We start from the raw sequence: 13,416 nt of genomic DNA on the forward strand, positions 1-13,416 counted from the left end.
CTTCTCCTGATGCAGAAATACCCATTTGGATCCCTTTTTTTCAATAAAGCAATGTTAACTGTTAACTGATTTAACTCAGCTTCAAATTGAGTTCAAAATCCTACTTTAAATCTACATACTGGCGGCACTGCAAAAATATCTCTTTAGTCATATGCAAGACATTCAATAACTGGTTTTGAACACCAAGAGGGCAAATAAATAAAAGACATGGACAGATTGGTCTAAATTCGCACTTTATTCCTAACACTTACTGTTTCATTTGTCCCCCTCCCCCCCAAACAACAGGCACACCCATAGCGATGAATAAGGGACAGGCTAACAGTTGGGAACAAAATAAAAAAAACAGGTTACTAACTCAGAGAGAGACTTGAGGTAAAAGCAGGTTACTCACAAACATAAATGAAATGGGTCGTAACAGATACAAAGTTAGAGAGCAGTGTTTTAGTTATCATCATCAGCATCATAGTTATCATCATCATCACCAAACATTGTATTAAAGAGAACTTTGAGTTTTTACCATCAAAAAGAAAAATGGGAATTTTTTATGTGTAAAATAAAAAAGGTTGGTGGAGTTCTTTGGTTTTCACTATTGAGGTTTTCATTAGTAAAATCTTTCTTTGCCGTACTAATGAAATTACCTTTGGATTTAAGCTGTACTGTAGAAAAAAATATGTTTAAAAAATAAACAAAGAATATGTGCCAAATTCACTGTTTGTTCTCTCTTTTACTATATGCACTTTGATTTGATGTGACGTTCAGACATATTTGTGTTCTCAAGGCCAAAGAAATATCTTAGTTCATGGAGACCTATAAATTGAGGATATTCTTAATAAGCACATAAAACAAACATTCATAGCCACTTATAACTACAGTATAAAATGGTCACAATTCAAGGCGCATTGCTTCATAGCATTAAGTGCTCTTGAAGACAGTGGTATGTCTTTTGATGTCAATGATGGGTAATATACACCATTATGTAGCATTTACAGTCTTTATGAAGACTCCTGAATGTTTATATACACATGGATTAACTGTGTGTGTGCGCGTGTTTTGTGTGTGTGGTCTCACTGTGGTGGTTTGACTTTGGTATCATTCTCGGTCCACCACAGGAGAGCCCTACACAGGCACACATACTGTACAGTATTAGCATCATGTCAATATCCCACACACACACACCTTCTCAGAAGAAACATTGCCATAAACACCGCCAGTACCCTCACAACATTGTCAACAGAAATCAAAGACCCACTGAAGGAGAGAGGAGTGGTGCATCTACTTCTGAGGAGTGACCTATAAAACAGAGGAAACTGCTTACAAACGTCTTTTCTTTAACCGTTTAAAAATAAAGTGTTCTAAAGGCTTGTTCATCAAACTCAATAGCCAGGCCACTTCTTGTATCCCTCTCCTGAGCCAAGACGACCAGGGTCACATGTCTTATTAAAGCTTCTGTCTATTTGGTTTTTCATCAAAGAATATGAGGTATATATATGACGTCGCCCTCGCCTTGAAATGAAAGACGGGACCAGACAGCGAGAGAGAGAGAGAGAAAGGGCGAGCTGGAGAAAGTGTGAACATCTAGAGGCATCTAGACGTGTCTGAACTGCTATTGACACTCACAGGTGTAAGCAGAAAAGAGAAAGGAGAAAATTCAGGGTCCACTATAACTCTAAAATGTACCCATTTCATGGATCAGTTTGATAGGCTCTCCCTCTCTTCCTCTCCGTTAGGTTAGGGTTTTAAACAGTTGACATGGGCAATGAGATGACACCCACAGTCTTTACATTTGGTTTCAGTTTGTTTTAAAGCTCTGCCTTTTTCTTTGTGTTTTAAAGCATTTTGTCTTCTTGTCTTAATCTCAAGATCACCTCTCCCCAAAATAGAACCTCAAAGGTCCCAATCCAGAAATAGAACAAATAAATTACATAAACAAATGAATCAATAAATAAACAGGTGGGAGTTCATAACGTACAAATCATTTGCAAAGAAATGTATCCTCCCCTGAACATGAATAAATACACATCTTCAAACAAAGATCCCCAGAGAGATAGTTTAAAGCTTTTGGTCTAAAATCAAGTCATTGTTATCATCAACATTTGTATCAAGGATCACTTCACAGCCTTTTATACATTAGCAATAAATAAGCAGTAGAACATATATATTTTTTCCTACAAAATCTATTGAAGCACTAACAGATACATCCCCTCTAAAAGTGTCTGTCAACTGGTTTTCAGTTGATTTCCGCCCGCCCCTCCCCACAATATTATCATCGGTTGCCTTTAATATCTGCCTATATGTGCCCAAGTATGCTTCATTTCACTCGTGAAGTTCCATGCCTTTATCAAACACTATTCTGTGGTACACTAGACAGAACAGTGTGTACTGAATCTTTATGGGTTGGTTAATATGCAAGAGAATAAATCTTTCCCCACACTCATTCGATCTCACTTTTCCTCTCCTGTCACATACACACCATCCATATCTCACACACAGGTATACGGGCAATCATGTATGGAAGCATGCCTGAATGCACACGCTCGCACAGTACCTTTCTTGCTCTACCAGTCTTTCTATATATCTATCCAGAAAACCTAGCACAAACACAGTTATCCAACTGTTCCTCTCTGACAATTGTGCATTGGTTTGGTTGGTATTTGGTATGTCTGTGTCAAAAAGTTTCGCTTTTGGTATTCAGTTTTGGCTTTTTCACGACATTCTTGATCAAAGAAAAGTTTGGAAGCTACATTTTCACAGTATTCTTTCCAACAACCTAATGAAAAAAGCACTACAACAAAAAAGAACCCAGACAAGATATGAAAATAGGCAATAAATCACCCCGTCAAGTAGAAAGCAATGAGACAAAGTCATACAGCAATCGATAGACAGACCATGAAAAGCAAAAACGAAAAATATATATTTAAAAATTCAGTTCCGCGAGGTCATTAGCTATTCCGTCCAGGAAAAGGCTGAACAAAGGAGGTCACAAATGGAGGAGGGAGGAGAGAATGAGAGGGAAAGCCTCTGTCTCAGACTGTGACAGACAGGGCTTGACCCCTCCCTCTCTCTTCCTCCTCCTCTTCGTCTACAACGTGTTGTATTTGGTTTTTGGTTTCTTATCTGTTCAGTTTAGTTGCTCATACGGAGGTTTTGGTTAGGTTTTTTTTTGGTTTTGGTCCTCCGTTCCAGCTTTCTCCTCGGTTTTCCCCTGCAGTTTTCAACAGATCCTTTTTTTGCCTTTGACTTCTCTGGGTAGTCTTCTTGTTTTCTTCTCTTCTTTTTTGGCCCTTTCACCCCATCTTTCGAGGCAAAGGAGAGGGACAGAAGGGATGGAGGGCAGGGGGTTGGGGACTGGGAGGGATGCTGTCACTTTTTTTTGGTGTGGAGTCGTCCTGTTATTGGGTATTTGGTTTTTGACACTGCTGAGGTTTCTGTCTGAACACTTGTTTCCCGGCTCTTCCAGTCGGGAGAAACAATGCTTTGGTATCCAAGAGTGACTGACTGGAAGTGAATGATATGAAGTTGGTGGAATTATATGGAAATTATATACACTACCGTTCAAAAGTTTGGGGTCACTTAGAAATGTATGTTTTTTTATCCATTTAAATGAACATCAAATTGATCAGAAGTAGTAGTACACAGTAGTATACAGCGTTGTACTAAATCTTCAGTTTCTTGGCAATTTCTTGCATGGAATAGCCTTCATTTCTCAGAACAAGAATAGACTGATGAGTTTCAGAAGAAAGTGCTTTGTTTCTGGCCATTTTGAGCCTGTAATCGAACCCACAAATGCCGATACTCCAGATACTGAACTAGTCTAAAGAAGGCCCGTTTTATTGCTTCTTATATCAAAACAAGTTTTCAGCAGTGCTAACATAATTGCAAAAGGGTTTTCTAATGATCAATCAGCCTTTTAAAATGATAAACTTGGATTAGCTAACACAAGGTGCCATTGGAACACTGGAGTGATGGTTGCTGATAATGGGCCTCTGTACGCCTATGTAGATATTCCATTAAAAATCAGCCGTTTCCTACAATAGTCATTTACAACATTAACAATGTCTACACTGTATTTCTGATCAATTTGATGTTATTTTAATAGACAAAAATAGCTTTTCTTTCAAAAACAAGGACATTTCTAAGTGACCCCAAACTTTTGAACGGTAGTGTATTTAAAAAAACAGGCAAACAAATATAATGAAAGGCATAAAGGATTATTTTAGTTCAACATCTCAATACATTCTAGTGTAGTGTAGTGTAGTGTGTGTGTGTGTGTGTGTGTGTGTGTGTGTGTGTGTGCTTGAAGCAACAGGCAGTAGAGTACATTTTGGTGTTCATATACAGTCAGGTCCATCCTTATTGGCACCCTTGATAAAGGTGATAAAAAAAAATGGTATAAAATAAATTATAAAAATACTGAGCTATTTTGTTGTTTTCTTTAAACAAGGAGAAATTATATTTTACACTAATACAATTGCTCAGAGAAATATATATTTTTTAACATGTAATACAAGAAAATCTAAAAAAGATAGTGGTCAGAATTATTGTTTAAAATACTCTAGCACCCTCACGTTGCGAGGATAACTACACTGAGCCTTCAAACAACAATTTTTCAATGGGATTCAAGTCCAGAGACTGAGATGGCCATTGCAAAATGTTGATTTTGTGGTCAATTAACCATTTCTATGTGGATTTTGATTAGTGCTTGGGGTTATTGTCTTGCTGGAAGTTCCACAAGTGTCAGCCTCCTGGCAGAGGCAACCGGGTTTTCGGTAAAAATGCCCTGGTATTTGGTAAAGTTCATGATGCCGTTGACCTTAACAAGGGCCCCAGGACCAGTGGAAGCAAAATAGCCCCATAACATCAAAGATCCACCACCATATTTTACCATTGGTATGAGGTACTTTTACGCATATGCTTCGGTTTTTCAACACCAAACCCACCACTGGTGTGCTTGGCCAAAGAGCTCTATGTTCAGATAACATGAAAATGGATCTCTTTGGCCACGCACACCAGTGGTGAAAACGTTCCTCAGTCTCCAGACTTGAACCCCATTGAAAACCTGTGGTTTGAATTGAAGATGGAAGGCCATAAGCGCAGACAAATTATATCAAGGATCTGGAGAGATTCTGTATGGCGAAATGGTCAAAGATCCCTCCCAACGTGTTCTCCAATATCATAAAACATTTTAGAAAAAGGCTCAGCGTCCTTACAAGGGGAGGATGCTGGAGTATTGAAAACAGGGGTGCCAATAATTTTGACCCCTATCTTTATTTGTATTTTTTTGTATTGCTAGTTAAACAGAATCTCTTTCTCTGAGCAATTATTCGTATAACATAACTTCCCATTTTTTTGTTGCATACAATATAGCCCAGTATTTTAATAATTCATTTTACAGAGTAATTATTGCTCATCTTTATCAAGGGTGTCAATAATTTGAGTCCACTGTATAAAATAAGTTATGAAACAAAGGAGGCAATAATATCCAGGCTGTATCACAACCGGCCGTGATTGGGAGTCCTATAGGGCGGCGCACAATTGGTCAAGCGTCATCCGGGTTTGGTCGGGGTAGGCCGTCATTGTAAATAAGTTGTTCTTAACTGACCTGCCTAGAAAAATAAAAATATCTCATCATATTAAACAAATATTGAAGATAATAACCCTAATGATGATGATGATAATTACGATGATCATTAGAAAAATCAGAAATAAGAAAATAAACCACAAAATAAGTTGGAAAGTTACTAATTGTTATTAGTCTGACTGCTAAATCCACAACACAGTTTAATACTGTAACTAGGTTAAAACTGTAGAGCCACTAGAGAGGTAGGTAGAGATATGTGGGAGGACTGACACTACTAAGATATCTATATCAAATCATTTGCTATGACATAACCCAAAGCTCAAATCATATAAAATACTAAAAGTAAGCGTTGTAAAAGTGTTGAAAACAAAACTTTAAAATAATATATTATGATGAAATGATACATGTTTTTGGCCTTGTTAAGTGTGGTTGATGTGCTGATCCTGGACAGATCAGAATCATAAGTCTTTTAAGTAAAGCTTTTCTCTCCGTTTTTTTGGTTTCAGTTTTTGGTATTTCGGTTTTGGAGATTTTGGCATGTTTGTCATTTTTGTCTTTGTGTGTTTTTCCCCTGTAGGTTTTTTAAAAATGTGGTTCTCTTTCCATCCATCTGCTGAAGCTTGTTGAAAGTCTTTTCTTTCCTTCTTTTCCTGTCCTTGCCACCCATCTCTCTCTCAGTCTTAGTTCAGTTCTCATCCCTGCCCTCTTTTTCATCAGGTTTTTCAGCTCATTTGTTCTTTTCCAGAGAAAGGAGTAAATGAACATTAGCATTCACTGTGTTCCACAATGCCACCTCTCCAACTGTATAGATATATATATTTTTTGGTTTAAATCTCCACCGTTCTCCTGTTCTCTCCTCCTCTCCATTCTTCCTCGCTCTCTTCTTCCTCTTTCAATCTGTGTATTTTTTTTTGGCTTTGAAAGACTCCGGGAGAGTGAGAGGAGGCGACAAATGGAGGGAGAGAGAGATGGCTTTGGTTGAAAGGTGAGGTGTTTCTGTAAAGCTCCACTAAAACTCCTCCTCCTCCTTCTGATAGGATCCTTTGGGTTGTGTCGTCGTCACTCGGCCATGGCCCCGCCAAGCGGCGGCGGTGAGGCTTCGCTGAACGAGCCGAAGGAGGCGGGGCTGGAGCAGGGAGAGGCAGAGCAGGAGTCGACGTCCATGCCACTGGCGCCGGGGGGTGGAGAGGCTCCCCTGGGACCGCCGACCAAACCCACGCCGGCTTGGTGGGACGCCATAGGCAGGAGGGTGTGGCGGTTGAGGAATAGGGAGGGGCGAACCCCCGCCCCGCCCAGGATCATCTGACCTCCGGCCTCAAGACTGGAAATGGGCAGCTGCCCACCACTGGCAGCCAGAGCTGAACCATGATAGAGTTACAGGGGACGGGGTGAGAGAGGCAGGTGGAAGGATTGGTGGGGGAAGAGAAAGGTAGAGGAGAAAGAATAAGTGAATACACCTACCAGAGATACATCGGCATCGATTTGGGTGACACTGTAACTGATGACATGGTGAGATGAAGGATGGTGATGATGAAGGTGAGACATTGCAACAGATGAGAGAACGTGGTATGAGTAGAGCAAGGAGAGCTTAGCCAGTCAGAGCTTACAGTAAAACGCCTGGCACATACACACAGACACACACGACACTCCCATGATCTACTTGGTGGTGATATGGATGGAATGGGATGGTGTGAAGACATGCAATTTCAACTGATCTGAATTCGCATGTTGAAATGATGGCAAATGGAGGGACATCCTCTTTTCTGACTTGAGATCTGCACGCTTAAGTCAAAATTGGATCCTATTGACACCAAGTCACGATTTACGCCAGGCAGTGTTGCGCGTGCTTATCAGAAGTCAGAATACAGTCCATAATCTGGATACACACCGATTTTGTCAGACAAACACACCTTGCATTGTGGCCAGGTGATTGCTGCTGACGAGAGCCTGGTTCATCCCTGTGCTTACTCCCATCATTGTGTTCCTGGAATATGTATGGATCCATATTCCCCCATGTGCACATACACACACATTCACACATGCAGAGATAGAGAAAAGGACCAAGAGGGTTAAGTGAAAGCTCATTAATCAAACACCCTCAGGTTTTTCTATTAAGGATACACAACATGTTTTCAATTCATGCATTGGCCTGGGTCTGACTCTGGGTTGACAAATATTCATGTTTCTTCATATGTGTGAGAACTTTCAGATTTGCTGCTAAACAGGTGGGGTGACATGACATTCCCCATGTAGCCCCATACCACGAATTCCCAGCAAGTCAGTAAATATCACCTCATCCAGTCTCAAAGTTGACTTTATTGGCTGCGGACACAGTTTAGCAGATATTGAGGATTCAGTGTTAGGAGTCAGTGTTCTATTGAGCAGTAGTCGTTGAGTGTGCAAGGGACAGAGAGGATAGAGTATAATTATATAATTAGGGGACACTAACCCAGCGAATATGAAAGTGTGTTTGTTGAGTATGAGGGATTGTTCAGTGTTAGATTGAGTAAGTGTAGAGTAGTAGATAGAGAGAGAGAGAGAGACAGACAAACAAGACACTCACCCAGCGTTCAGGCTGTGGGTACTGAGGGTGGAAGGAGCGGGGCTGGCTGTGCTGTGTGGAGGCGGAGTCCTAGAGGAGGGGGTGGAGCTGGTGGATGCAGAGCCACAGTGGGTCAGAGGGCAGGTCACCGAGGGTAATGGACTGGTCACTGAGAAAGAGAGCGCGAACCATCAGTGGTAATATGAATGGTATACAGTACATTTGGTTACATTGCTAGGTTTTCCCAATGTCCATGGTACTGGGCATCTGCACTCGTCTCTATGTCTTAATCCACTAAAGGGAATTTAGACCTCTGGCACTTATGGCCTAGCTTCACAAAAACACAAATGTATCCAAAAATCTATTTCCTCACCTGTTGTGCTGAGGCTGGTGGCAGCCTGGTGCAGCCCCTGACTGGACACCTGGAGGGAGAGGAACAGAAAGAAAGAAAGAAAGAAAGAAAGAAAGAAAGAAAGAAAGAAAGAAAGAAAGAAAGAAAGAAAGAAAGAAAGAAAGAAAGAAAGAAAGAAAGAAAGAAAGAAAGAAAGAAAGAAAGAAAAGGAGCGGTGGATAGGCCGTGAGGAGGAGAGAGAGAAGAAACATGCTCTCATGGTGTAACTGTGATGACGTGTGGGTTGGTCTGTAACATTTGGCACCTCATACAACAGTGTAGTCATTTGCACGGTGCTGAGAGTGGAGCAGTGCAGGATGGGTTAGGCCACAGGGTCACACATGGGGTCATGCAGAGGGAGGGGGGCAAGTCCATAGATCCAGAGAGTCAAAGATCTATTCCTCTCATGATGCCTGACTTGTATTTATACAGTTTGTTTCCAAACTAAGGAACAGGGAGGCAAAGGACCAAAGGCCTGCCAATGAGAGGCATGGTGGGGAGAGTGGGGATGGGGTGAGTGCGGGGTCATACCATGTGCGGGCTGTAGCAGGGGGTTTTGTGCGTCATGGAGGGGGGCTGGCTGGGCAGGGGAGGGGTGGCACTGCAAGGGTTGATGCGCTTCTCTTTCTGGCGCCGGTTGCAGAACCAGACCCGAATCACCTCCTTCTCCATGTTGAGCTGCTGGCCCATCAGGAGAATCTCCTCTGAGTTAGGCTTCTGGTTCTGGAGGGAACACAGTCAAAAATCATGGTCAATCATGTTGTCAGAGGCCACAAACATTTTATATCGCATAAAGCTGACATGTTGTCAATGTTACATTCAACAGTTTCAGCAATATTTAGAAAATACCAAGCAAGGGTAAATATTTATTTACGTTAAATGAAATGTTAATCCAAAAGTGAAATAAACTGTTGTGAACAGAGTCATTGTTTTATGTACTCCACTGTGAGTGCAGGGTAGGGAGTAGAATGTCATTTGAGTGTGTTCCTTAGGAGTCTGTTGTGGGACGTATCTCTTTCTCACCAAGATGAAATTGCGCTCTAAGGCCACGCGGACGTTGGTCTCGATGCTGGTGCGTTTCTTCCTGCGACGCCCCGGCATGCCCTCAAACCCCATCATGGGGGAGGAGAGAGAGTTCGGGCTGGGAAGCATGCTGTCTATCGCCATGGTCTCCGCATCGTTTAGCCACTTCTCAAGCAGAGGCTTGAGCTTGCACATGTTCTTAAAGCTCAGGTTTAGGGCCTCGAAGCGAGAGATGGTGGTCTGGCTGAAGTCATTCCCATACAGTTTCCCCATCGCCATGCCTACGTCACCCTGAGGGAAGAGAGAATTTGTGTTAAACAGTCATCTTCATTCTGGCCTCTAGCTCCTCCTGCCCCCCCTCACTGCAAACACACATACACACTCTGACCCACGCACACACACACCAACACACACTCTGACCCATATGTAGTCTAGCTTGATCAAATTGCTCATGGTTCTCTTGCCCTTTTATCACAATACACGCACACACCCACGCACGCATACAAACGTACCTGTGTGAAGCCCAGTTTAATGCGTCTCTGTTTGAAGGTGCGGGCGAACTGCTCCAGCTCCTCCAGGTCACTGGGCTCCTCGCCGTGAGGGCCAGAGGTCACTGAGGTCATGGGGGCTGCCGAGGCCCCGGAGGTCACCCCGACATCCCCGCTCTTGTCCCTCTGTAAAGATGAGAGGCCATCACCATGGCGACGCTACAGTACGGGAGACATAAACCCATATCATTCCTGCGGAATGGCGAGGGGTGGCTGGCACACTGACATTAGCCATGTTTAAACTGTGGATCAATTCAAACACACTCTGGGTTACGGGTTTGGTGTTTGATTAGATCAGCGTTTGGATCAATGCACCAGCACTGATTCCACAGAGCTCTTTGTTTTCTGCTTGTAGAGGCAGATCCCTACCCTACTTACAAGTATGTAGTACAGTATGTTATAAAGTCCAGTCTCAACACACACACACACATATGTGGTGTGGTGGTTTTCAATAATACTATACCTGTGCTTGCAGTCCCAGCCTGGGTGGAATAGTTAGAAGACTCCCCTGGCTTTGCTGATGTTGAGGTAGCGGAATTAAATTAGGTGTCGAGAGCAAACCTAAGGAACACAACGGAGAAGCCGTTAACACTATTAAAGTATTGTAATTCAATGAACACTACTTTATTGTTTTTTAACTGTATTGTTACAACTTTATTCTAACTTGTTTTAGAACTAAGCAGTTAGATCAGAACACCCAAGCTATACATGATGTTTTGTGCCAAGAGGAAGTGACAGTGTTGATGATGGTGGTTCCCACTTACTTAGTAGGTCCCACTTACCCTGCTGCCCCTGTTGTCCCTGGGCCTGAGGCAGGAGGAACTGAGGAGACTGCAGGTGGTGGCCGGGCATCAGGACTAACTGCTGCAGCTGCAACAGCTGCTGGATATCCTACAGGAGGAAGCGAGAGAGAGAAAAGGGTCAACGAGTCATGTATGATTTCTGAACAGAGCAACATACACACAATACAATGCAAAGAAATTAGCAAAGAACCCAAATGTGCACAGCCCCAACCTTCAAAGTAATAACACCTAAGAGTATATAGAGAAACACTTCTGACAGAGAAGTGTTGGTTAGTGAGTTAGATTGGCTTAAAGCTGGTCATATCTGATCCGTGACTGGCCGCTCCTACCTGGGCGGTGAGCTGGATAGGCTGAGAAAGGGTGAGCTGGGGCGGGGCTTGCTCCTGTTTGGTCAGCTGTTGTTGCTGCTGCTGCTGATTGGCTTGGGCGGCTGCGTGAGCGGCATGAGCAGCATGAGCCGCGTTGGACTGCTGCACCGCAGCGGCCAGGAGCTGAGCCTGGGCCTGCTGAAGCAACAGCTGCTGCTGCGCAGGTAAGAGGGCAGCCAGCTGAGGAAGAGGCGGGAAGAAGAGGAGGTGGTGGAGGAGAGGGTAGGGTTTGCCCAAAGAGAGGAGGGGAAAAAGCAGAAGAGATAGAGAGGCAGAAGGGATGAATTCCATTTTAATTCAGTCAATTCAGGAATGAGGAAGATTGGAATTTGAATTTCCGTTTACTTTCTTAATTGACAGAATTGAATGAAAATGGAATTCACTCCAACCTTGGTGAGATGCAAGCAAGAGCATGAGCGAAGCAGAAAATGCTTACTGTCCATCACCCTAACCGCCTACACATTACATCTGTGCCAGTGCTTACCCCTGCCAGCTGACTCCCTGCCAACATGAGTTGTGTGTGAGGGTGAGGCGTCTGCTGCTGGGAAGGAGGCGGCACATGGGTGGAGATCATCTCAGGTACTGCCTCACTTTTACTCTGCAGGGTGAATAATATCAAAACATTGAATAAGGTTAAAGCTCAAAAGAATAATCATAAAAATGTTTTTGGGGATCTGGTACACAAGCCTCATTTTAGTTGCCAAAATGGGTCCCTTAAATAGACAGAAATACGGTCCAGAAATAACCTGATTGGAGCAAAAACATATATTTAGAGTTTTTCCACATTTTGTTACGTTACAGCCTTATTCTAAAATTGATCAATCTACACACAATACCCCATAATGACAAAGCAAAAACAGCTTTTTAGAAATTGTTGCAAATGTATTAAAATAAAAAAAACTAAACATTTTACATTTACATAAGTATTCAGACCTTTTACTCAGTACTTTGATGAAGCACCTTTGGCAGCGATTACAGCCTCGAGTCTTGGGTATTGTCACGCCCTGAGCCCTCAGAGTTCTCTGTGGTGTTTTAGGTCAGGGTGTGATTAGGGGGGTTTTCTAGTATTTGTATTTCTATGTTTGTTTTTGCGTATGGTTCCCAATGATTACCGTTGTCTCTAATTGGGGATCATACTTAAGTTGTCCTTTGTTCCCACCTGTTTTGTGGGATATTGTTTTGTGTGTGTGCATGTTGCACCACAAGGGGCAGTCGGCTGAGCAGCGGAGAGCGCCAGAGCCCGTCTGGGAGTCGGTGGAGGAGTTTAATGAGGGATCCCGGAGAGAGGTGTTGGCGAGGAGTATGCTGCAGCGCAGGCATGCTGAAGAGCGTGTCATCAGTCCGGTGCCATCTGTGCCGGCAACACGCACCAGGCCTCCAATGCGCCTTCCCAGCCCGGTACGTCCTGTGCCGGCTCCCCGCACTCGCCCTGAAGTGCGTCATCAGTCCGGTGAAACCTGTGCCGGCTCCACGCACTAGGCCTTCAGTGCGCCTCCCAGCCCGGTACGCCCTGTGCCGGCTCCACGCCCTCGACCTGAGGAGTGTGTCATCAGTTCAGGCACGTGTCCAGTACCGCTCCTAGGCTGAAGCCTTCCTCTGCGCCTATGCCCAGTCCAGGCACGGTGTCCAGTCCCGCTCCATGGCAGGAGCCTTCCTCTGCACCGATGTCACGCCCTGACCATAGAGAGCCCTCTGGGTTCTATATGGTGTTTTAGGTCAGGGCGTGATTAGGGGGGTTTTCTAGTATTTGTATTTCTATGTTTGTTTTTGTGTATGGTTCCCAGCTGATTATCGTTGTCTCTAATTGGGGATCATACTTAAGTTGTCCTTTGTTCCCACCTGTTTTGTGGGATATTGTTTTGTGTGTGTGCATGTTGCACCACGGCTTTAACGTTCGTTGTTTGAAGTTTAACTTTGTATTAAATATGTGGAACTCAACTCACGCTGTGCCTTGGTCCGCTCATTTCGACGATCGTGACAGGTATGACGCTACAAGCTTGGTACACCTGTATTTGGGGAGTTTCTCCCATTCTTCTCTGCAGATCCTCTCAAGCTCTGTCGGGTTGGATAGGTAGTGTTGCTGCACAGCTATTTTCAGGTCTCTCCAGAGATGTTCAATCGGGTTCCAGTCCAGGCTCTGGCTGGGCCACTCAATTGATTGTG

General features: G+C 43.5%; 1 protein-coding gene across 1 annotated transcript in view; it reads right to left on the bottom strand.

Annotated features, from left to right (window-relative positions):
- Positions 1-222: 222 nt before the first annotated feature.
- The window catches only part of LOC110496210 (POU domain, class 2, transcription factor 2-like), an 83,141-nt gene continuing 69,947 nt past the window's right edge, over positions 223-13,416 (bottom strand). Inside the window, exons 5-15 of the mRNA XM_021571981.3 lie at positions 11,738-11,851; positions 11,215-11,433; positions 10,865-10,973; positions 10,546-10,643; positions 10,047-10,241; positions 9,535-9,825; positions 9,043-9,234; positions 8,494-8,542; positions 8,142-8,289; positions 7,489-7,562; positions 223-6,936 (exon numbers count right to left, since the gene is read on the bottom strand). Coding sequence (XP_021427656.3) covers positions 6,638-6,936; positions 7,489-7,562; positions 8,142-8,289; positions 8,494-8,542; positions 9,043-9,234; positions 9,535-9,825; positions 10,047-10,241; positions 10,546-10,643; positions 10,865-10,973; positions 11,215-11,433; positions 11,738-11,851 — 1,788 coding nt within the window. The 3' untranslated portion in view covers positions 223-6,637. The remainder of the gene's footprint in view (positions 6,937-7,488; positions 7,563-8,141; positions 8,290-8,493; positions 8,543-9,042; positions 9,235-9,534; positions 9,826-10,046; positions 10,242-10,545; positions 10,644-10,864; positions 10,974-11,214; positions 11,434-11,737; positions 11,852-13,416) is intronic.

Source organism: Oncorhynchus mykiss, chromosome 18 (assembly GCF_057628025.1).
Source record: "Oncorhynchus mykiss isolate SJ-2025 chromosome 18, ASM5762802v1, whole genome shotgun sequence".
NCBI classification, from domain to species: Eukaryota; Metazoa; Chordata; class Actinopteri; order Salmoniformes; family Salmonidae; genus Oncorhynchus; species Oncorhynchus mykiss.